At 45.6% G+C, this 23,215-nt stretch overlaps 3 protein-coding genes across 5 annotated transcripts; 1 reads left to right on the top strand and 2 right to left on the bottom strand.

The window, feature by feature from the left end:
* Nucleotides 1-269: 269 nt before the first annotated feature.
* On the bottom strand, nt 270-7,502 carry Ndufs3 (NADH:ubiquinone oxidoreductase core subunit S3). Its single transcript, XM_032903631.1, has 7 exons — nt 7,264-7,502; nt 7,085-7,153; nt 5,455-5,552; nt 4,980-5,129; nt 3,087-3,212; nt 2,836-2,955; nt 270-519 (listed from the first exon to the last, which is right to left on the bottom strand). Exons 1-7 carry the CDS (start codon nt 7,325-7,327, stop codon nt 352-354), a joined length of 795 nt encoding a protein of 264 aa, XP_032759522.1. The 5' UTR covers nt 7,328-7,502; the 3' UTR covers nt 270-351.
* Nucleotides 7,403-13,478, top strand: Kbtbd4 (kelch repeat and BTB domain containing 4). Of its 3 annotated transcripts, none has more exons than XM_032903629.1 (4): nt 7,403-7,492; nt 8,397-9,014; nt 10,341-10,447; nt 11,925-13,478. In XM_032903629.1, exons 1-4 carry the CDS (start codon nt 7,474-7,476, stop codon nt 12,783-12,785), a joined length of 1,605 nt encoding a protein of 534 aa, XP_032759520.1. In that variant the 5' UTR covers nt 7,403-7,473; the 3' UTR covers nt 12,786-13,478. The 3 variants fall into 3 exon arrangements, with proteins under 3 accessions (XP_032759520.1, XP_032759521.1, XP_032759519.1); XM_032903630.1 differs by having other exon boundaries at nt 7,456-7,590; XM_032903628.1 differs by lacking the exon at nt 7,403-7,492 and adding an exon at nt 7,630-7,834.
* A 152-nt stretch (nt 13,479-13,630) lies between these two features.
* Ptpmt1 (protein tyrosine phosphatase mitochondrial 1) lies at nt 13,631-22,636 on the bottom strand. Its single transcript, XM_032903632.1, has 4 exons — nt 21,885-22,636; nt 21,712-21,792; nt 17,629-17,820; nt 13,631-14,216 (listed from the first exon to the last, which is right to left on the bottom strand). The coding sequence occupies exons 1-4, from the start codon at nt 22,230-22,232 to the stop codon at nt 14,082-14,084; spliced, it is 756 nt and encodes a 251-aa protein (XP_032759523.1). The 5' UTR covers nt 22,233-22,636; the 3' UTR covers nt 13,631-14,081.
* Between the last annotated feature and the right edge of the window lie 579 nt (nt 22,637-23,215).

Raw genomic sequence — 23,215 nt, forward strand, 5'->3', positions numbered from 1 at the left:
ATGGGAGGAGAGCGAGCTCTCCTGAACACCATCCTCTTACTTCCACATGTGCTGCCACCCTCACTACATAAGTAACTATCTTAAAAATACAAAGGCAGCCCAGCGGTGGAGACCCATGACTAAGCCCAGCACTCGGGAGGCAGAGAAAGGCATGTCTTTGAGTTTGAGGCCAGCCTGGTCCACAGATTTGAGTTCCAGGGCAGCCAGTGCTCCAAAGAAGTCCTGTCTTGAAAAAACCTAAAAAGAAAAACAAACAATCCACCACAGAGGAAGGAGTGAATGTCCACTGGAGTTTATTTACAGACAACCTTAGGTAAGGCATTTTCCTCTAGGATCTACATGCTTGTGAAGTTACTTGGCTTCAGGCTTCTTGTCTCCAGCTTCAAGTTTGAGATGCTCAGGGGGCTGACGATAGGCAGGGAAAGCCTCCCAGGGGCTGTTCAGGTCAAACTTGCGGAACTCTTGTGCCAACTCCACTGGCTCAGCCACTACCCGCTTCACCTCATCGTCATAACGTAGCTGCAGAAGCAAGTCAGGGCTGATGACTAAGGAGCCCACTTCCCATTACCCTTTCCCTTTCCCTTCTTCTGTCTGTTCAGTGCTCTTCACAGGCTGTCACTCTACATCCAGACATACTACCCATTTGGTCACACAATACACTAATGTATAGGAGTCCACGATGGCCTTTACCTTTTACATGCTATGACTCCCCTGCCACACCACACCTTGAGCTCTTAACTTTTTGTTAGCAGACTTACTGCTCACTCAATCACACACCTTAAAAGGTAACAGCAAAGACTGATCTCAGATTACAGTCAGTGGCTGTAGAGAGTAAATTTAGGTCAAGTACAAGAGTGCTCAGCTTTAGTCCCAGCAATTAAAAGTGAGGCCAGCCTGGCCTACAGAGTTCCAGAACAGCCATGGCTACATACAGAGGCCCTATTCCAAAAACCAAAACAAAACAAAAGACTGATCGGCCAGATAGTGGTGGCATACATATTTGTCACCGCTGTGCTTGGTTTACATCCAGCTTTTTACATGGATGTTCCAGATCCAAACTCAGTCCTCAGCCTTGTGCTAGTCCTCCACCTTCTAATAGGCTCTTGCTATGCCCAGGCTGGCCCTAATAAAATCCTCCTGCCTCAGCTTTCCTAGTGTTTAGAGTATCAAAAAGTACTATGGAGAGATGGCTCAGCGGGTTCAAAGGTTGCTCTTCCAGAGGACCCAGCAACACATGGCAGCTCACAACTGTCTGTAACTCCAGTTCCAGAGGATATGACACCCACACACTGACATGCATACAGGCAAAACACCAATGCACACAAACCAATAAAAGTAAATAAATCATTTTAAAAAGAGAGGGGTTGGGGATTTAGCTCAGTGGTAGAGCACTTGCCTAGCAAGCACAAGGCCCTGGGTTCGGTCCCCAGCTCCGAAAAAAAGAAAAAAAAAAAAAGAGAAAGTAACAGTGAACCTGGCCTGCAGTACCTTTGCCTCCTAAGCCCCAGGATCACGGTGTTCTTTATGCTATTATTGTTTTGTTGTTTTCAAGATAAGGTGTCTCTGTGTAGTCTTCGCTGTCCTAGAATTTGCTCTGTAGACCAGCTAGCCTGAATTCAAAGAGATTCGCCTGCCTCTGTCTCTGAGTGCTCGAATTAAAGGCTTTTCAATAGCTATTGTTGAGGGCTGCTTCTCTGCCAAATCCCTTCAGTGATAATTCTTCACTCTTTTTTTTTTTTTTTCCTCTTTCTTTTTTTCGGAGCTGGGGACCGAACCCAGGGCCTTGCGTTTGCTAGGCAAGCGCTCTACCACTGAGCTAAATCCCCAACCCCAATTCTTCACTCTTAGAGACTGGGGCAGACTATAGCTTTAAGGTTGCCTTGATCATAAAATTATCTTTACAGGGCAACCATTTTGAAGAACTCCTCTCTGCTTAAGACATTTTTCTTTTTTTTTTTTTTTCTTTTTTTCGGAGCTGGGGACGGAACCCAGGGCCTTGCGCTTTCTAGGCAAGCGCTCTACCACTGAGCTTAATCCCCAACCCCAAGACATTTTTCTAATCAATCAATAAAACCTTGTGTAAACCAGTGGTGGTGCAGACCTTTAATTCCACCACTTAGAAGGCAGGTCAACCTGGTCTACAGAGCAAGATCCAGGCCAGCCAGGCTGCACAGAGAAACCTTGTCTCCATGTGAAAAACATAAATGAATAAATGATGGAATGAATGAATAAATAAGTAATTTTTTTACAGCCAGGCCAAAGAACAAAACTAAACTAAAAATTAACCAAAAAAAGCAAAATAAAAATAACCTAACCTTGTTTGCTTTTCCTTGAAAAAATACAACAAGGGGCTAGAGAGATGCTCCAGTCATTAAGAGTACTGGCTATTCTTCCAGAAGATCCAGGTTCAATCCCAGCACTAACACGGTGGATTATAACTACCTATAGCTCCAGTTTCAGGGGATCTGGCATACCATCTATGGTTTCCACAGGTACAGACATACACATAACATATATACAGGAAAAACACTCATACACATAAAAATAAATCTTAATAAGATACAACAATCACTACAATATGGCTAATTTTAACTAATGTTTACAATATGCCAGACTTTACATATCACAATACCACCATATGCTTAAGCGCTTACTGTTTCCATTATACAGATAAGAAAAGTGTCCCCCAGCTAAGTCAAACAACTTGCCCATTACCAAAATGAAACTAGGACTACAGCTCAGGTTCTTAAACCACCATAATCTACAGATCAGATTCCCATCATGCTCATGGTCTCCCAGGCTCCAGGACTGCTACCCCAGTTTTAAGGTTTCTACCTCAACATAGCCAGTGAGGGGAAAGTCTTTCCGGAAAGGATGTCCCTCGAAGCCATAATCTGTCAGGATCCTTCTCAAGTCAGGGTGGTTGAAGAAGAAAACTCCAAACATGTCCCAGACCTAGAAGAGAGTGGTTCTCAGAAAACCCATCCATTGGGCCAACAGCAGGAGTTGTACTGTGACACACCCCACAGTTACAATGCTGTACTTCTGGCCCAGAAAGGGAGGGCCCACTACATCCTGTAACTCACCTCCCTCTCATACCAATTGGCCGCGATGTGCACAGACACTATGGAGTCAATGGCTGTCAGCTCATCTGCATAGGTCTTCACACGAATCCTAGAGTTGAACCGCAGGGACAGCAGGTTGTAGACAATCTAGAGAGAGAGAGAGCAGGAAGAACAAGATGGCTATAGGATAAGAGGTCTGAACGAGGGCATCAGTTATTGATGATGGCAGCGAGTCACATTCCACCAGTGACCCGGCATTCTCTACTACTTACAAAGGCCACAACCATGACTCTGCAAGTTAGCCATCCTGTCTTTGGCCGAGTCGCCCCTGTTAAAGATCTTCCTGTCCACCTGCCCTAATGTTTTTAGATGTGGTGTGGCTCCACCTTAGCACACGCCTTAATTCAAGAGCTTTCTGCTTGAATATTTTAAACAGGATTAAAATCAACCATAGGTCAAGAGGCAGAACAAGCAACCAGTTGACAGAAATGAACATAGGATTACTAAGAAAAAACCGTACAGAGTAAAGGGAGTCAGGAGGTGGATAGAGAGATGCACAGGAAATAGGAAGGAGGTCCCTGAGGTGTGGGAGAAGGCATTCCTCCTGAGACACTGGCCAAGGAGGAAGGTCAGCTAGGTGCTTTCTCTGCCTGTCTAAGGTAGCAGGCTTCCACCCCAGCATCTGGCTCCTGAGTTTCTATTGATAAAATGAAATGATTGAGATTTTGTTAAAAACAAAACAACAGTGTCTTTTTCTGTTGTTGTTGGTGGTGCTGGGATTTAACCCAAGCCTTTGTACATGTTAGGCTTGTGTTTTACCACTGAGCAATACTGCCAGCCTCCCAAACCTATTTTCAATTGCTTCTCTAACAGTTCTTTCCTGGGTTCTTTGCTTTGAGCAATTATGCCTGCAATGATATAGCATTCTAAAGTCACCAAGATAAATTCTATATTTTAATATTTTATGATCTTCTAATTATCCTAGTTAACAGAAAGAAAGAAAAAAATCCAAGGCCAGCCACAAAATATCCTCTTGAACCATATAATATCAAATCCCCAACTGTGGCTATATTGCTCAGTGGTAGAGTGCTTGACTAGCAAGTGTAAGGCCCAGGTTCAAGGCCCAGCATACACACACACACACCCATATGTACAACATTATTCATTTACTTTTTGAGTCTGGGTCTGACTGTCCTAACACTTGCTATGTACACTAGGCTGGCCTTTAGCTCACAGGGATCTGCCTGCCTCCCCCTCCCAAGTACTATGTGCATGTGTCACTGCAGCCAGCATCCATTTACTGTCAGAGAAGCTAAGCAGAGCAAAACACTGTGGCACAGACCTCTAATTCCAACTATTCAGTCAGCTAAATAGTTCCAGGTCAGCACAGGGAGAGCCTGTCTCAAAACAAGAGAAAAAGAAGAAGGAAAAAGAAAAGAAAGGCAACAAATAAAACTGGGCAAAAGTCCTGCTATGTTCTGTGTGACCTGGACTGAAGCTGCAACAAAGAACGTTCTGCTTTCCATAGTAGCTGTCACTCAATAGGAAATCTCCTATGCCCTTTCTTTCCTTTAGTCCTCAAATGTCACCCAATTTTTTTTTTTTTCGGAGCTGGGAACCGAACCCAGGGCCTAGCGAGCTCTACCACTAAGCTAAATCCCAACCCCCCCAATCCTTTTCAAAGTTAGTATCTCAGCTCATATTGCCCTAGTTTTCCTTGAACTCTCTGTGTAGCTGTAGATGACCTTGAATCCATGACACACACACATACACCCTCACTTCCAAAGCATTAGACTTGGGTGTACCAAGGACTAGAGGTGCACCAGTACACTTAGTTTTAGGCAGTGCTGGGGATCAACCTAGGGCATTGCGTATGGTAGGCAAGCACTCTACCAAATCTCACATTTAACTGACCTCAAAACGGTTCTGCCGAGTTGGAACATCCACTGCTGTCAAGTCAGCCAAGGATTTGAACTGTGCATTGGTATGATCCTTGAGAAAGGTTATCGTTGGGATGACTCCATCAGGATGGATGCAGATTTCTAACTCATCAAAGCAGGTCACCTGCAGATACAGAAAGAATATGGAGGGAAGAAGTAGCCACTGAGGGAGTAGCTCACTTCAGACGGAGTCACTTGTTTAAGGTTGCAACCTTCCTGTGATCCTGTAATACACAGTTCTTCATGTGGTGACCCCCACATTATTTTCATTGCTACTTCATCACTGTAGTTTTGATAGTTGTGAACCATAACATAAATATCTATGTTCTCTGAAGGTCATAGGCAGCCCCAGAGGGGTTGGGACTGCAGGTTGAAAGCTGCTGACTTAAGGTAAAGAAATATGTGACATGGGGGAGTCCCAACCCAGACCCAAGGACAATGAATATTACCTGAACTTGTTGGACATACTTAGGTAAGATTTCAGCCACATACTCTCCAAATGCTGAGAGCCGCTTGTGGGTTACATCACTCGAGGGTCTGACAGTGGCTGGAAAGAAAAAAGGTAGCATGAAGGGAGAAGGTAGCAACCAGCCCTGCCTCTAGTCTGTTGGGGGAAAAAAAAAAAAAAGACTCAGTAGGACTTCCTGAAGAATTTTTATTTTAAAAAAATTATTTTTATTATTTATTTTGGTGTTTTGCCTGCATGTATGTCTATATACACATGAGCCCCTGATGCTCACAGAAGCAAAAAGAATGTCAGATTCCCTAAGACTGGAGTTACAGATGGCTGTGAACCAACATGTGGATGCTGAGAATAGAATCTGGGTCCTCTAGATGAGCAGCCAGTGTTCTTAAACACTGGGCCACCTCTCCAAAACCTCTCTAAAGAATCTTAAGAGGTATAGGCATAAAGTACCTCCAAGGAATTAGGATGTGATTAAAAGTCAGGGAGTGGAGCTGGAGGGATGGCTCAGAGGTTAAGAGCACTGGCTGCTCTTCCAGAGGTCCTGAGTTCAAATCCCAGCAACCACATGGTGGCTCACAACCATCTGTAATGGCAATCTGATGCCCTTTTTTGATGTGTCTGAAGACAACCACAGTGTACTCACATATATAAAAATAAATATATCTTAAAAGAAAAAACTCAGGGGGAAACACCACTTCTTTTTCACAGTACATACACTTTTGTTACTGTAGTGGGTAATCTTTGCTTCTTTTCTACACTGTTCCTCAGCTGTTCCTCACTTCTTGTACTCATGACAACAATGCAACAGTGTCAGCTCTCCTATCAGACTCGGAGCTCTTTAAGGATGGGAACCAGACTTCTGTTTCTTGGTATTTGTTTAGACCAAGTTCTTTGTCAAAGAACTTCAGCGCTGAAGAACCCTGATTCACTCACTGCCCACACTCCATTCCCAGTCACTTTGTGTAATAGATGTCCAGAAATGAAAAAAAAGCCAGGTTTTCCATTTACCCGTGTGATTCTGTTGACTGAACATAAAATCACCACATGGTCATTCAAGTACTTGAGCACCCACACATCACAGAATCAAGAATTAAGTATTTTCTGCACTTGGAAACAGGCAGACCTGCTTTGTCGTTCACTGGCACTATAACTGAATAATTTAATTATCTGGACCGCTTCATGATTTATACATCTATATGGACAGTAAAATATGATGCATCTCATGGTTCTCATGAAGTCCAAAGGAAACCATTCACTATACGGCTTAAATCTTTAAGGTGTCTAGTAAATACTAAATTGATGTGAGCTACTATTATTCTGCTCTCTGAGTATCAAAAGTTTTGTTACTTGCTGTCAAAGACAATTTAACCAGAGGGAAAAAATAGAAGATTGTGAAAACGAGCAAAGGGCGATCAAGATCAGAAGGGAACAAATATCTAGGGCACAGGAAGTACTCGTTTCTAACAGCAAGGTGGAGACCATAGCAATCTCCAAGGGCAAGCAGAGATTTGCCAGGAGGAAAGGACATTCCAGGGCAAGGACAAACATCTGGCAGAAACAATGGGAGACCCCTGCTAACGTTGAAGAGAAGAGCGCTATCCGCACATACTCACGGCGCTTGTCAGCCGCCGCGCTCTCCCTTCTCACACGCTGCTGCAACAGCACTGAGGGTCGCCCAGCCCCTGCACAGGAAGATAAAAGGCACAAAGGCGCGGGTGAGACCCGAGGAGGTCTATGTGCTAGGTGTGCCTCTGCCGCTGCCCGTGGTCTCGGCCTGCTGTTCTTTGCTCACCCCTGGCTACGGAAGCAGCCCCCAAGAGCCCACGGCACCAGACCCTGGCTGCAGCAGACGCCATGTTCCTTAGGGTGCCGACTAAGTAGCCGGAAAACACACACAGGCCACGGAGCCTCAAGGGCACGGACCGGAAGTGGAAATGTGCAATGAATCTTCTTCCGGGCGGACACGGGGCGGGAAGCAGAGGTTCCGGATCTGAACATTGGCATGAAAGGAGGTAACGCAGGTAAGAAAGACCCGCAGGTGGGGAAACCGTGAGGTTCTACGTAGCCCTATTTTGGTACGGCGGAGGCCGAAGAGAAGAAGACGCAAAGAATCGGACGGGTGAGAGAAAGGGAAAGGGTGGGCGTTCTGGGTTCTAAGTTCTACACCGCTCTCTGGCTCCTGAGCTAAGCTTTTAATGGGGGGCGGGGGTGGGGGAGTCGATGGACGGTTTCCTTGGAGACCGTTTCCTAGGCGACTCTAGGTGGCGCGGTCAGATTGCACAGGGTTATGGACTTCCTTGTGCCCCCGGCCGGGGACGGCTGGGCTCTCTCAGGCTTCTTTAAGAACTCATTGGAGCGAGTAGGTAAGTAAGAAACAGCAGCTTTGGAAAGAGTAAAAGTGGAAGTAATGTATGTCCAAGCCCAGGCCTCAATATCGGAGGGTCTGCATGCTTATGTCCAAGCAAAGAGGGAATCTAACCACAATACCTGGATTTCTTATTTCATTTACTTCCTCTTTTTTTTTTTTTTTTTTTTTTTTTTTTTTTGGTCTAATTATGCTTCTCCTGAGTCTCATTAGTTGTATATCCAAATTATTTGGTTTTAAGATCATAGGCTTCCTCCTTCGTCTTTTTCATGGGTTGACCTAAGTCCCAAGTCTTTTGTTACATCATCATCAGGAATATCCGATTTTACCTTAAGGAAAAACAACAGAGTTGGAACTTTAATTGAATTCACTGGAGGAGAGGCCCCACTGCAGGAAAACTGCAGGAATGTCATAGGCCATCTTGGCAGGGCCAGGAATAAGGGCCAGTCTGTACACACTTTGCTCCAATGCCTCCCTTCTCCTTATCCTGAGTTGGACATCTGGATTCATGGACTGTGTCTGTGAATTGCCCAAATACTTAGGGTGGTATTGCTTTGCAGATAGTTGGCAGAAAGAGAAGTTGGCTACCATGGAGTCACCAGAGGAGCCTGGAGCATCCATGGATGAAAACTACTTTGTGAACTATACTTTCAAAGACCGGTCTCACTCAGGCCGAGTGGCTCAGGGCATTATGAAACTGTGTTTAGAGGAGGAGCTCTTTGCTGATGTCACCATTTCAGTGGAAGGCCGAGAGTTTCAGCTCCACCGGCTGGTCCTGTCAGCTCAGAGCTGCTTCTTCCGATCCATGTTCACATCTAACCTGAAGGAAGCTCACAACCGGGTAATTGTGCTGCAAGATGTCAGTGAGTCTGTGTTCCAGCTCCTGGTTGATTATATATACCATGGGACTGTGAAACTTCGGGCTGATGAGCTGCAGGAGATTTATGAGGTGTCAGACATGTATCAGCTGACATCTCTCTTTGAGGAATGTTCCCGGTTTTTGGCACGCACAGTCCAAGTGGGAAACTGCCTTCAGGTGATGTGGCTTGCAGATAGGCACAGTGACCCTGAGCTCTACACTGCTGCCAAGCACTGTGCCAAGACCCACCTGGCCCAGCTGCAGAGCACAGAGGAGTTTCTCCACTTGCCCCACCATCTACTCACTGATATCATCTCAGGTAAGTTCAAGGAGGGGCTTAGCACACCCAGCTATGCCAGAGTGATGTTCAGTGGATGTTCCGGTTCGGAAGAACCCCAACTTTATGTAACTAACTGTTGTTTACATTATATTTCCCTTCCTGGTAGGGATTTTTTTTTTTCTTTTCTTTTTTTTGGAGCTGGGGACCGAACCCAGGGTCTTGCGCTTGCTAGGCAAGCGCTCTACCACTGAGCTAAATCCCCAACCCCGTTAGTAGGGATTTTAGAGTGAGGTTGAGTGTTGAGAATCAGTGTAGCTACTGTCAGAGACAGGGTGCTTTACAGTAACTAAAGACTAAAATCTGCATCACTTTTCCACAAAAGGAATCAGTGCCTGATGTTCTCATCTGCCCTGTACCTTGAAAGCCTACAGGACTAATTACTTAAATAAACTGATGAAGATGGTGATGAATCAATATATCTAAAATAGCCACATGTGGTGGCCATGCCTTTAATCCCCAGCACTCAGGACCCAGAGTCAGAGGCAAGCAGATACCGGTGAGTTCCAGTACAGCCTGGTCTACAAAGTGAGTTATAGGACAGCCAGGGCTACACAACAAAACCCTGACTCAAAAAACAAAACAAAACAAAAAATGTAAAATAGGAAACATTTGGGTAATAACCTTAGGTAACAAGTGAGGTGGCACCGTATTTTAGATGTGAACTCCATAGCCCGATGGGTGACTACTGTGACATACTGTGTCATCGCTCCTCTTAAAAAGCAAGGCAGGGCTAGTGGTATGACTCAGTGGTAGAGTTGGGGTACATGGAACTCTGGGTCTAGTCTGAGCACTGCAGCATGGTAGTCCTGGGGCAATTTCAGGTTAACGTCATATTTACATGTGCATAAGCAGATACATATAATGGTGGTCTAATAAAATGGTTCAGGCCTCTTTTCTGAGACAGTGTCTCTTTATATAGTCCTGCCTGTGTGCATGTAACTCACTATGTAGACCAGGCTGGCCTTAAACTCACAGAAATAAGCCTGCCTCTGCCTCTGCCCTCAAGTGCTAGGATTAGAGGCATGCTCTACTACAGCCAGCTGTGGTTCAAGCCTTGGATCCCCTTTGAGATTGCCATTGATGAGACTGGAGAGATGGCTTGTTGCTCTTGCAATTGTTATTCTTACAGAGGACCATGGTTCAGTTCCCATCAGGAACGCCATCTTCTGACCATCATGGATACCAGACATACATGTGGTACACAGCTATGTGCAGACAAAGCATACACACATAAAATAGTTTTTAAAAAAAATCAATAAAACAGTAATATTGCCATTGACTGTGTTCTTCCTTTGGCTCTCACAGATGGGGTTCCATGTTCCCAGAACCCGACAGAGGCAATAGACGCTTGGATCAATTTCAATAAAGAAGAAAGAGAGGCTTTTGCAGAGTCACTCAGGACTAGCTTAAAGGTAAGGCACATTTTATTCTCAAGGATGGGGTGCCATAGTCTCTCTGCATTCCAGCCCTCAGGCCTTCTCTCTTTTGAGCAGGGGGAAATGTGTATCTTTTGGTGTACGTGCTGGGGTCAGAAGACAACATGCAGGTGTCAGTTCTCTCCTTCCACTATGTGGGTCACAAGGATCAAACTCAGGTCCTCAGGCTTGGGGCAAGCAGCTTTACTGGTGAACCATCTCACTAGCCCAGCCGGGCCTGGCGTGAGTGTGTGTGTGTGTGTGTGTGTGTGTGTGTGTGTGTGTGTGTGTGCGCGCGCGTGCGTGCGTGTGTGTGTGTGTGCATGCATGCAGAGGTGTGGTTATGTAGACAGTAAGCTATCAGATATTCCTCTGCCACTCTCTTCCCTATTGCCCTGAGTCAGTGTCTCTAACTGAAGTTTACTGATGGCTAGGCTGCCTAGCCAGTCAGCACATTCCCAGGACCCATTTGTCTCTGCTCCCTCAAAGCTGGGGTTACAAGCATGTCCAACCATGCCCAACTTTTTATGTAGATGCTAGAGATTTTGTGGGAATGCTCAGGTCTTCATGCTTGTACAGAAAGTGCCCTTAGTCCCTTGGGCCATCTTCCAAGCCTCTGGCCTGCTTCTTTTCATGGCCACTGATGAATTACTAGCTTGAAGTTCCTAAGAACTGGGGAGTCAGATGTGTTTTCTGGTCCCACAAGCCGTCTGTCTGAGACCTTCAAAGTTCCTAGAGCTTTTGCCATCTTCTCTGAAAGAACTGCTTTCACTGTTGAGTTCATCAGCTCTAATAAGCTGTAGTGGCTTAAACATGAGTGCAAGTTGAGGACCAGCCTCAGCTACATAGTTAGTTCAAGGCCAGCATAGGTTACATAAGATCCTGTCTCAAAAATAAAAACAAGGGGCTGGAGAGATGGTTCAGTGGTTAAGAGCATTGACTGCTCTTCCAGAGGTCCTGAGTTCAATTCCCAGCAACCACAGGGTGGCTCACAACCATCTGTAATGGGATCTGATGCCCTCTTCTGGTGTGTCTGAACAGAGTGACAGCGTACTCACATACGTTAAATAAATAAATCTTCTTTAAAAAATAAATAAATAAATAAATACAAACAAACAAAAGCAGAGATGACTTCAGATGCAGTTCAGTTGCTAAGATGCTTGCCTTGTGTCATGAAGTTCTGGGTTTAATTCCTAACACTGAAAACCAAAAGCAGTAAGAGCAGATGTGGTGCATCCTGTAATCCCCCTTGGAGGCTGATGCAGGAGAATCTAAGCATGAACAGTTTGTTCTACATAGCAAGATCTTATTTGAATAAATATATAAATAAATTAAATTGCAAAGATGAACAAAACAGATTCTCTGCCCCTGAAAATCAAGGGATAGTCAGGATGTGAGGCCCGGACCTCTAAGGATACCTGTGTTAGTAGAGTCTTCACATGAGCTGACATCAGAATTTCAATTTTGCCAACAGGAAATTGGGGAGAATGTGCACATTTACCTTATTGGGAAAGAGTCATCTCGAACCCACTCATTGGCTGTGTCCTTGCACTGTGCAGAAGATGACTCCATCAGTGTAAGTGGCCAAAACAGCTTGTGCCACCAGATCACTGCAGCCTGCAAGCATGGTGGTGACTTGTATGTAGTGGGAGGGTCCATCCCACGACGCATGTGGAAATGTAACAATGCCACTGTTGATTGGGAGTGGTGTGCTCCTTTGCCCCGGGACCGCCTCCAGCATACCCTGGTATCTGTGCCTGGGAAGGATGCCATATATTCCCTGGGTGGCAAGACACTGCAGGATACCCTTTCGAATGCAGTCATCTACTATCGGGTAGGTGATAACGTGTGGACAGAGACAACTCAGTTAGAGGTGGCTGTATCTGGGGCTGCTGGTGCCAACCTCAATGGAATCATCTACTTACTAGGGGGTGAGGAGAATGATCTAGACTTCTTTACCAAACCTTCCCGACTTATCCAGTGCTTTGACACAGAAACTGACAAGTGCCATGTGAAGCCCTATGTACTACCCTTTGCAGGCCGGATGCACGCAGCGGTGCATAAGGATCTGGTGTTCATTGTGGCTGAGGGGGACTCTCTAGTGTGCTATAATCCCCTTCTAGACAGCTTTACCCGGCTCTGTCTTCCTGAGGCCTGGAGCTCTGCCCCATCCCTCTGGAAGATTGCCAGCTGTAATGGAAGCATCTACGTCTTCAGGGACCGATATAAGAAGGGAGATGCCAACACCTATAAGCTCGACCCTGCCACTTCAGCTGTAACTGTCACAAGAGGCATTAAGGTGCTGCTTACCAACTTGCAGTTTGTGTTGGCCTAAAACACTGATGAGAAGAACAGCTGACTCCTTTGCCCTCCCCTCGTCATGTATCCCCAGTCAAATCTGAAATCCCCCAGTTCAGAGTAATGTGTTAGTTTGGGCATACAGGAGGAAGGCAGCGAGCGCCTCAGCCCACCCCAAGGTTCATGGGGTGCTATGTGTAGGGCTTTTCATTCTACTGCTGCTTGAACTCTGCCATTATCCCCTGTGATCCTGTGCCTCACTTCAGACTGCTTAGAGCCAGCCTCTTCTCAGACTTAGGCACAGCCCTCCTTACCAGATCAGTGTTAAAAAGAAGCACCTTGGTTCCCATGCAGGAAGACAGGCCCATTCCTTTTATCTATAGCCAGCAGAGTGGCGAGTTGTCACTGCTCCACAGAGAATTAAGTATGAGAGTTTCCCTTCAGGATTTGGATGGGACAGTGGACTAAGCTAAAACTGTACTTCACCAGCAAGAATCAACTGTACAATTCAGGATGTCCTTCAAATGTTTCCTCATCTGTCAGGAAAAGAAACTTTGGTTGGATTTTTGGCTTATACAGACAGATAAGCCAGAAAGTAGAAACAATTGTTTCTGATTAATAGCAGAAACTGTATTCTAAACTCAAATATAAACAGTCTCTGGTCTTTTAAAGGCTCTAAGCTAAATAAAGAGTTAGGAACTGTTCATACAAATAAAAGCTTTTGAAATGATATATGTGTCTGTGTTGATTCCTGAATGGGCGGCTTCTGAAGGGAAACTAATTGTAGACTTCTTCCTTCCTGACTCAGTAATCCTGCCAGCACCCCATATATCCTTTAACATTCTGATCACTGCCCCAGAAGTGTGAGGGGAGTCCCACAGGACCAGGGAAGTAAGATTATTTTTATTTTTATTTTTGGAACTGCTAGGGACCAAATTCGAGACCTTATACATGCTGGGCAAGCATTTTGCCAAGTCATACAATTAAAATTTGGATCTGACAGTAACAAAGAACAGATCTATGCTCTTCTTCCCTTTTCTAGCATTAAATGCTTTGCTTTACATCACATATACCAGAAACACAATAGATTTCTGTTAAAGTTAGTATTCCTTATCTCTGTCAAAGAAAATAAGATTTCGCCAGACAATCTTGTTCTCTGTGGCCATCCAAGTGTTATTTCAGGAAGGAAGGCAAAGGAGGGACATTATACTCAGCACATTTGCAGTGGTGGTGGCTTAAGCGCTTTGTCCTTTAACATGTTACTGTATCTCGGAGAGCCAAGTTCTTTGTCATCCACAGACTTCATACTCATGTCAGCACAAGAGACCAGTAGTTAGTTCTTTGCTGCCCTTGCAGCAATCTCCTTGTGGAACTCTTTGAGAATTTCCAACTGGCTGGGCCTGATGGAGATGTGTGACCGGATTTTGGCGATAGCTTCTATAGCCTCCTCTGGGCTCCAGTTGTGTACCTGAAGTACAAGGTTAGAAGATCAGCCAAGAGAAGGAGGAGCAGGTATACAATGCCCTTGGCCTATGAGCAGGTGCTAAAGGACTCTCAGAATTAATTTTTAAAAAGATTCGGGCTGGCAAGGTAGCTCAGTGGGTACAGGAACTTTCTGCCAAGCTTGACAACTATGACCAAGAGTCCCAGGAATTCACATGAAAAAGAGAGAACTCCTGCAAGTTGTCCTCTGATCTCCAGTGAGTGCCACGGCACAGACATGACCACATATAAATTAAGTAATGTGTAATCAATTTTCTTCAAGTAAATGAAGACTCCATAGTAGAGGGATTTGAAAATCATGTTCCAGCTGGGCTAAAAGGTACAGGCCTGTCAGCCCAGTTACTCAGGAAGTTGAGGCAGGAGGACCACAACTTCAAAGCTTGTCTGAGTTATAGTTCAAAGCCAGCCTAGCTGACTTACTGAAACCATGTTTTAGTAAAAAGAATGCCCAGGATATAGCTCAATGGTAGAGCATTTGGTTAACATGCTTAAATCATGTGGGTCAATGCCCAGAACTAAAAAAAGGGAAAAACAAAAAACAAACAAAACCATTCCTTTGCTAGTGTAGTATGCTGGAGGATCACATGAGCACAGGAGTTCTAGAGTTTGAGGCCAGCCAGACCAATGTCAGATACCTTGTCAAAAACAAAAGGACAGGTTTCATGAGAGCACTTTTAACTACCTCAGTCAGCAAATCCTACATCCCACATGAAGCCGAAACCCCAGATTTTATAGGTTTACTCTGTCCTTTTTGAACTAGGATTTTAACAATTGCTATATTTATATATTTATATTATATATAATATTAATATGTGTGTGTGTGTGTGTGTGTGTGTGTAGCTCAGTGGTTAAATGCTTGCCAGGCCTGAATGAAGCATATGGGTTCAAGTCTTGGCACCAAGCACACTAGGTGCCTTGATACACGACTGTAGGGAAGGCAGGAGAATCAGAAGTTTAAGGTCATGCTCATGGACATAAATGACTTTGAGACCAGCCTATAATACAAAAGACTTTGACACAAAATGCCCACAAACTCATACCAACCTATGGCAGTTGTTTTCCTGTAATTCATCACCATAGCTAGGAAAATAAGTACTTTTTAAATTTAGGAGTGTTAACTTTGTGCTTTAAGGATGCACACTGATTTAGAACTCTGTTGTATTAAAACAAACAGCTCTAGCCTGCTGGGTCAAATCTCATTTAGATCAAAATACCCTCCTGAGATTACTTCCAGCAGATTCTTTTTCTTCATGGTCTTTTTTTTTTTTTTAAAGACAGAAACAGTTTATTATGGGTCACAGCTCCATGTTACTATCTGTACTGGCTGGTTTTGTGTGTCAACTTGACACAAGCTGGAATTATCACAGAGAAAGGAGCCTCAGTTGAGGAAATACCTCCATGAGATCTAGCTGAAAGGAATTTTCTCAACTAGTAATCAAGGGGGTAGGACCCAGCCCATTGTGGGCGGTGCCATCTCTGGGCTGGTGGTCCTGGGTTCTATAAAAAAGCAAGCTGAGCAAGCCAGAGGAAGCAAGCCAGTCAGTAACATCCCTCCATGGCCTCTGCATCAGCTCCTGCTTCCTGACCTGCTTGAATTCCAGTCCTGACTTCGTTTGGTGATGAACAGCAATGTGGAAGTTGTAACTCCCCAACTTGCTTCTTAGTCATGATGTTTGTGCAGAAATACAAACCCTGACTAAGACACCATCCATGACATGGGGAAAACTAAAGGAATGGATAATATCACATCTTTCTTTCTTTCTTTTTTTAACACTGTCTCAAAAAAAATGAATTATATTATTTTTTGTGGTATACATACATTCATGCCGCACATGCATGTGATATCACATGACAACTACTAGGAGGCAGTTGCCTTCTACCATCTGTGTCTTTTTTTTTTTTTTTTTTTTTTTTTTTTGGATTTTTCTTTTATTTACAATTTAAATGTTATCCCTTTCTCGATTTTCCCTCCAGAAATCCCATATCCCATCCCCCTTCCCCTGCTTCTCTGAGGGTGCTCCCTCACCCACTACCCACCCACTCCCTCCTACCTCCCTGCCTTGACATCCCCTATGCTGGAGCATCAGGCCTTCACAGGACCAAGGGCCTCTTCATGGTCTTTTTTGAGACAGTCTCACTATATCTACCTGGTTGACCTAGAACTTATGCTATGCAGAACAGTTGGCTTTAAACTCCAAGAGATCCTTTGTCTCCACTTCCAAAATGCCAGGGGCTGCAGATTCACAACACCACACCCAGCTTCCAGCATAAACTTTATAATAGCATTGGTATAGCTCAGTCACACATAGTCCGTATTAACAGGGCTAAGCTGCTTCTTGTATTTCCTTAAATTATCTACTTGACTGAAAATGCTATGCAAGAGCCAGACTAATGGACAAAAATGAGTCCCCTGGAAAGGAGAAGGTAGCAGGTAATGATAACAGACGACAAAGCTTTTGCTTCTAAATAGTTTTAAAGCATCCCACTTGCCAATCAACCATTCTTTTTTCCCCTGTATCAGGGAATAAAGTTGGGGCTTCATACATGCTAGGCAGGCACTCTACCCCTGAGCAAAGTCCCCAGCTGTGTACACATAAAATAAGAAAATATGGTAAAACAAAACAAAACAAAAAAACCAACGCCAGAGCTTTATCCTGAAGTGCCATGGAGCCAGAAGTGGTCAGCGCTATATCTGACACTGAGTTTTCTGGCCTGCTGTTCCGGGCCTTGAGCTCACTCTATAACCTGGAATCTGAGGATACCCTGGAACTTCAGCCTCCCACCCCCATCTCCCAGGGCAGGTCCTTACACTCGGTTAGTGCCTCATGCACTCTAGGCAAGCAGTCTACTACTGAACTAGCCCCTGCCATGCTATTTAAAGCAGGCCAGCTGTGGCGGTGCACTCCTGGGATCCCAGCACTCAGGAGGCAGAAGCAGGAGGATTGCTGCAAGCCTCAGTTATATAGCCTAGTCTCCATAGTGAACTCCAGACCAGTCAGGGCAGGCTATATAACAATGCACTATCTCAAACAAACAAAAAATAAGGCTCTTTCAGTCTTCTGCTGGGTCGAACTCCTATTTTTTTGGCCTATGTAGGCAAACACTTTGATATACCTTCTCGTTTAAGCTTTCTGTCACATTTAAGCAAAGGAAACAACATCAGAGAGGAGAACCCACATTTATCTATCTATCCCAACTAGTGAGGGTAGGGCCAGAGAAGCTGGCCTGTGCACAAAGCACGGCTGTTTGGCATGATGCTATGCTACCCTCTGACAGCCTAGAAGCGGGCAATGGCTCTCCAGCAAGGCCTGCCAGCAAACAATGCTACTGAACTTCTGGGAGCTATACTAAGGCCTCTGCAGTGCCACTTTTCCTACCTGAATCAGATAGGCTGCCACCATTGTGGCACTTCTGGATCGACCAGCCTTACAATGCACGTAGACACACTGGCCCAGGGACTGGTATTTGAGAGCAAACTGGACTCCTCTGTGGAGGTTGGCCAAGGTGGGGACTCCAGTCATGTCGACTGTGCTGAGCCGTAGCTGCTCAACTCCCATATTCTTCCATTCCTAGAACCGGAATAAAAAGGAAAGGAAAATCAAAGAAGCTTGAGGTGGATGGTTTGAAGAGGAGGTCCCCAAGCAGCAAAATGGCAAGCAGGTTCCAGGGTTTACTGCAAGGTGACTCTTTCCGAAAACAGAAATGCTGTTAAAACAGCTCACCTTCCACTAAGCAGACATGCTGCTATTAGAACTATGTTCAAGGGCTGGAGAGATGGCTTAGCCGGTAAGAGCACTGACTGCTTTTCCAGAGGTCCTGAGTTCAATTCCCAGCAACCACATGGTGGCTCACACCCATGTGTAATTAGATCAGATGCCCTCTTCTGATCTGTCTGAAAAACAGCTACAGTGTACTCATAAATAAAATAAATCTTTTTAAAAAAACTATGTTCAAATATTCTTTAGATGCTTGGATCTTTATTAGCTTCATAAAAGCAGCTGTGAGTCTGGAGAGACAGTTCAGAGCACTTCCTGCTCTTGGAGGGGAGTTAAGTTTCTAGCACCCCACTGGGAGGCTCACAACCATCCCTCTGCACCTACCTACAGGCAGGTGTGATGGCAACACTAACCCCAGCACTTAGGAGGCAAAGGTGCAGAATCTCTATGAACTCGAGTCTACATAGTAAGTTCCAGACCAGCCAGAGCTACACAGTGAGACCCTGTCTAACAAGCCAAAGTACCACAACAACAAAAATAAGTTTTAACAAAATTCAGGGGCTAGAGAGATGGCTCAGTGGTTAATAGCACTGACTGCTCTTCCAGAGGTCCTGAGTTCAATTCCCAGCAACCACATGGTGGCTCACAACCATCTGCCAATGGGATCCGCTGCCCTCTTCTGGTGTGTCTGAAGAGAGTGACAGTGTACTCACATACATGAAATAAACAAATCTTTAAAAACAATCAGCTGCATGAGTTATGGGCTGAGGATGTAGGTCGGTGGTGTAGTGCCTGCCGAGGGAACTCCTGAGATTCCCACCCCTTAAAATAATGTTAGGAAGCTGTGTCTCTGCCTGTACAGGGCTTGTACAGAGGGTAAACAGAGGGTATCCCTGTAGACAAGGATAATATATTTTACCATCAGTGCGGACATATTTTTACCACTTTTTTTGAGGGGTACACAGTAAGAGAAATGGGGTTATTTTTAAGTTAAAACAACATATTTGGGGTTGGGGATTTAGCTCAGTGGTAGAGCGCTTGCTTAGCAAGCGCAAGGCCCTGGGTTCTGTCCTCAGCTCCGAAAAACAAACAAACAAACAAACAAACAAAAAACCAACATTCTTTAGACAAGAGTGGGGGCTCATGCCTAAAATCCCAAGGCTAGCATGCTCTGAGTGGAGTTCAAGGATAGTGTCTAAACTATGGAATAAGACTTCCTTCACCCTTTAAAAAAACAAAACAAAATAAAGACCTACCTGGTTTTGTGTAACGTTATTTAAGGGACTAGAGAAATGAAATCTTAGGAGTAATGTTATATTAGACAGCAGTCTATTTTTTTTTTTTTTTTTTCCGGAGCTGAGGACCGAACCCAGGGCCTTGCGCAAGCACTTTACCACTGAGCTAAATCCCCAACCCCGACAGCAGTCTAATATATTTCTGCTTTAAGACTTCAAATACGGGGGCTGGAGAGATGGCTCAGCGGTTAAGAGCACTGACAGCTCTTCCCGAGGTCCTGAGTTCAAATCCCAGCAACCACATGGAGGCTCACAACCATCTGTAATGAGATCTGATGCCCTCTTCTGGTGTGTCTGAAGACAGCTACAGTGTACTTACACATAGAATAAATAAATAAATATTAAAAAAAAAACTAAGATGCAAACAATTACTTTAAAAAAGAAAAGACTTCAAATACACTGCAGCTGCTTTCACTGGCTTCTTTGCTGTTGTTGTTTTTTAAATATGGTTTCATATTATCCAAGATGACCTCACTCACTATGTAGCCAAGGATGCCTATGAGCTGATGTTCCTGTCTCCACTTCCCAAGGGTTGAAGTTACAGGTGTGAGCCTCCATGTTCCTTGCTACCTGTAGCAAGTCCCTGCAACTTAATGACTGCATGAAGGCCAGCTTAATCCCACCAGTTAAATTAACAGAACCTAAAGGCACATTTCTGCTTGTTTATCAATTGAACCAGAACCACTTTCAGAGTTGTTAACTATGCAGATAAACCCTGGGTCAGAATATCAAGGTGAGGGGGTCGGGTGGCCTGAGGTGGGGGTGGCCTGAGGTGGGAACTTGTGCGTTATTAGCAAGGCTGCCAGAAGATCCTTAGGCATTTCCAGTGTGGCTGCTGCCTTGGAGATTTCTTTTCTCTAGCTAGTGGGATGAAAACCCTCCACCTTACAAAGGACAGTGCCTCACATGGAGAGACCAAGCATTGTCTGTGTGGCTTTAGTGACCTTTCACATTGATCACATGAGTGAGTATTAGCTCTGATAGCTAATGACCCCTTGAGACCTGTGACAATATTTTAGGGCATCCAGGAACGGTCATTTTCTTTTTTTCTTTTTCTATAAATGGCCTTCTATACCATGCCCCAGGTTAGCCTCGAACTCCTATGTGGCTCAGGATGAGCTTGAATATCTGATCGTCTTGCTTCTTGGGTGTTGGGATACTGGGCCACTGCCACACCTTGTTTTTATTCTTCACTGACTTCATGTACACTAGGCAAGCAGTTTATCAACTGAAATCCACCCCCAGCCCGCTCTGCAGTTCTTCAATGATAACTATTAACATAGTATATATAATAAGGAGTGTTCTTCTTTTTACTTTTCTTTGGGTGGTTTCAAGATAAGATTTCATTATATAGCTCTGGCTGTTCTAGACTCACTTTATAGATCAGACGGGCCTCAAACTCACAGAGATCTGCCTGCCTCTGTCTCCAGAGTTCTGGGGTTAAAGATATGCACCAATATGCCTGGCAGAGAGGGGGGTACGCTTTTCTTATCTGTGATTTTGTTTTTAGACACAGGCTCGTGTAGCCCAGGCTGGCCTCCACCTCACTAAACACTGTGGCTGGTCTTTATCTTCCCACCTTCACTCATGAAGAGCTAACATTACAGATAAGAGCCACACTCTCTCTTAAAGAAATGCTTTCCTTACAGTTGGCCTTCATCTCCAAAGCTAACAAACATATTGCCTAATTCAAACTTGATGCTAAAATGTGTTAAAATGAATGAAATCAGCAAGGCACATGGTATTAGTCAGGGTTCTCTAGTTCCACTCCCAGAGCCAAGCATAGTCAAACCACCACACACATAAATCACAAATTTTAGTTACTGAGGTTAGTGACCAAAATCACAAATATAAGATGGGTGTATTAGCACATGCCTGTAGTCTCAGTACTGGGAAAGTGGAGGCAGTAGAATCACATCAGGACTTAAGACCCCTGTCTCAAAATAAACAAAGGAAAAGTAGCATATACATGTACAATTTTGTGCATGAAGAACTGTAAACCCGTCCCGATTTTAAAGCAGGACTTCCTTGTGTCCTGACTGGCACAGAGCTCACTACATACACCAAGCTGGCCTGGAACTTCCACCGACCCTTCTTCTTGCCTAAGGGTGCTGAAATCCCAGGAGTGAGCCACCCACAGCGGGGTAGCTCGCTCTTTTTAGACAGAGGCCAGGGCACATTTGAACTCCTGGGCTCAAAAGATCCTGCCTCAGCCACCTGAGTCGCCCGGGCTCCAGGCTCGCAGGACTTCTTTCTGGTTTATCAGTTTCAGCGTCTTTCCACCTGCAGCCATTTGAACTTGACGCGCAGACACAGTGCTCGAGAAGGCAACTACGTCTCCGACACTAGTCTCGGAGACAAGGTCACCCACAGCGTCCCTCCTTCCCCTAGCTTCTCCAGCTTTTACAGGCCCGAGTACTGGGCCAGGCCAGAGGGCCCGGGTCCTTACCTTCGAGGTGTTGCACAGGAATCTGGTCTCGTACTCCTCGTTCATAGTGATCACTCCGCGCACGTTCTCGTCCAGTACCAGCTGCCGAGGCAAAGAAGGGGCTCAGCGAGGGCCGCGGGGCGCCCGCCGAGGCCCGGGGCCCGCTCCCGGCCCGGCCCGCCGGTCTCTCTCACCCGGCGCGTCATGCTCCTCAGCGGCAGCGCGCCCAGCAGCACTGTGTGGTCGATGCGGTGGTACCAATCGCGGTGCGCCGGGCCGCCCACCCTCCCCCGGAACACTGTGTAGAGCAGCGTCGGGTAGAAGAGCACCCGGGCCAGGCCGGCCTCCAGCCACGCGGACGCCGCCATCCCGCCCCACCCCGCCAAGCGCAGCGGCCAGCCACCGGCTTCGGAGCTCGCGGTCAGCCACCGCGAGAAGGACGCAGAGGACGAGAGCTGCGGGCCACTTGATTCCTCCCGACTCTCCGAAGCTGAGTCCCGGCCGTCAGAGGCAGGCCCGGGGGATCCCGGGACAGGAACCATGGCTCCAAAGGAGAGGCGCCGCGAGGGGTGGGGTAGGGAGAGTAGAACGGCAACGATAGGGTGAAACTGTGACCCTGCCTAAGGAGCAGGGCCTGCTCTCCAACCCCTGACCTCAGGGAGGGGCCGTGGCCCCCAGTGCACCCATTACCATGGAGGATGCTCCTCTAAACAAGGGAGGAACCGGAGGACCCTCACCTGGGCGTAAGAGGAGCGTAGTTGACCCGAGCTGCTGCTCTTGGGGGTGCAGGGAACCTGAACATAAGTGGTGGTCTACTGTCTGTCTGTCTGTCTCTCTCTTAACTTTTTTTGAGACCAGATCACACTATGTAGCCCAAACTACCTTCTACTGGCTATGTAGCTAGTTCCAGAACAGCCAAGGCACACAAAGAAACCCTGTCTCAAAACAAACAAACAAACAACAAACAAACAAACAAAACCCAATACCTCTGAGTGTGTGTGTGTGTATATATATGTGTGTGTGTGAGAGAGATATTACCTGGGTGCAAAGTCCAAGGAGGACAAAGAGGATGTTGGAACCCATGGGACTAGAGTGTGACTAGAGGGACGAGAGTCCCTCTCAGTGAATGCTGGAAATCAAACCAGGGTCCCCCGAAAGAATAGCCAATGCTCTTAACTGCTAAACCATTTCTCCAGCCACAAGAGAATATTCTTTACCTGCCTCTGCTGCTTTTTCCCTCCTTCTTGGTTTTGGTTTCTTTGTTTGCTTGTTTGTTTTTCTTTAAAAAAAAAAAAGATTTACTTATTTATTTTATGTATATGAGTACACTGTAACCGTCTTCAGACACATCAGAAAAGAGCATCAGATCCCATTACAAATGGTTGTGAGCCACCATGTGGTTGCTGGGAACTGAACTCAGGACCTCTGGAAGAGCAGTTAGTGCTCTTAACCACCGCTGAGCCATCTCTCCAGCCCCCTGTTTGTTTTTCAAGACAGGGTTTCTTTGTGTAACCCTGGTTGTCAT

The sequence above is a fragment of the Rattus rattus genome, chromosome 5 (assembly GCF_011064425.1).
Source record: "Rattus rattus isolate New Zealand chromosome 5, Rrattus_CSIRO_v1, whole genome shotgun sequence".
In the NCBI taxonomy this organism is placed as follows: domain Eukaryota; kingdom Metazoa; phylum Chordata; class Mammalia; order Rodentia; family Muridae; genus Rattus; species Rattus rattus.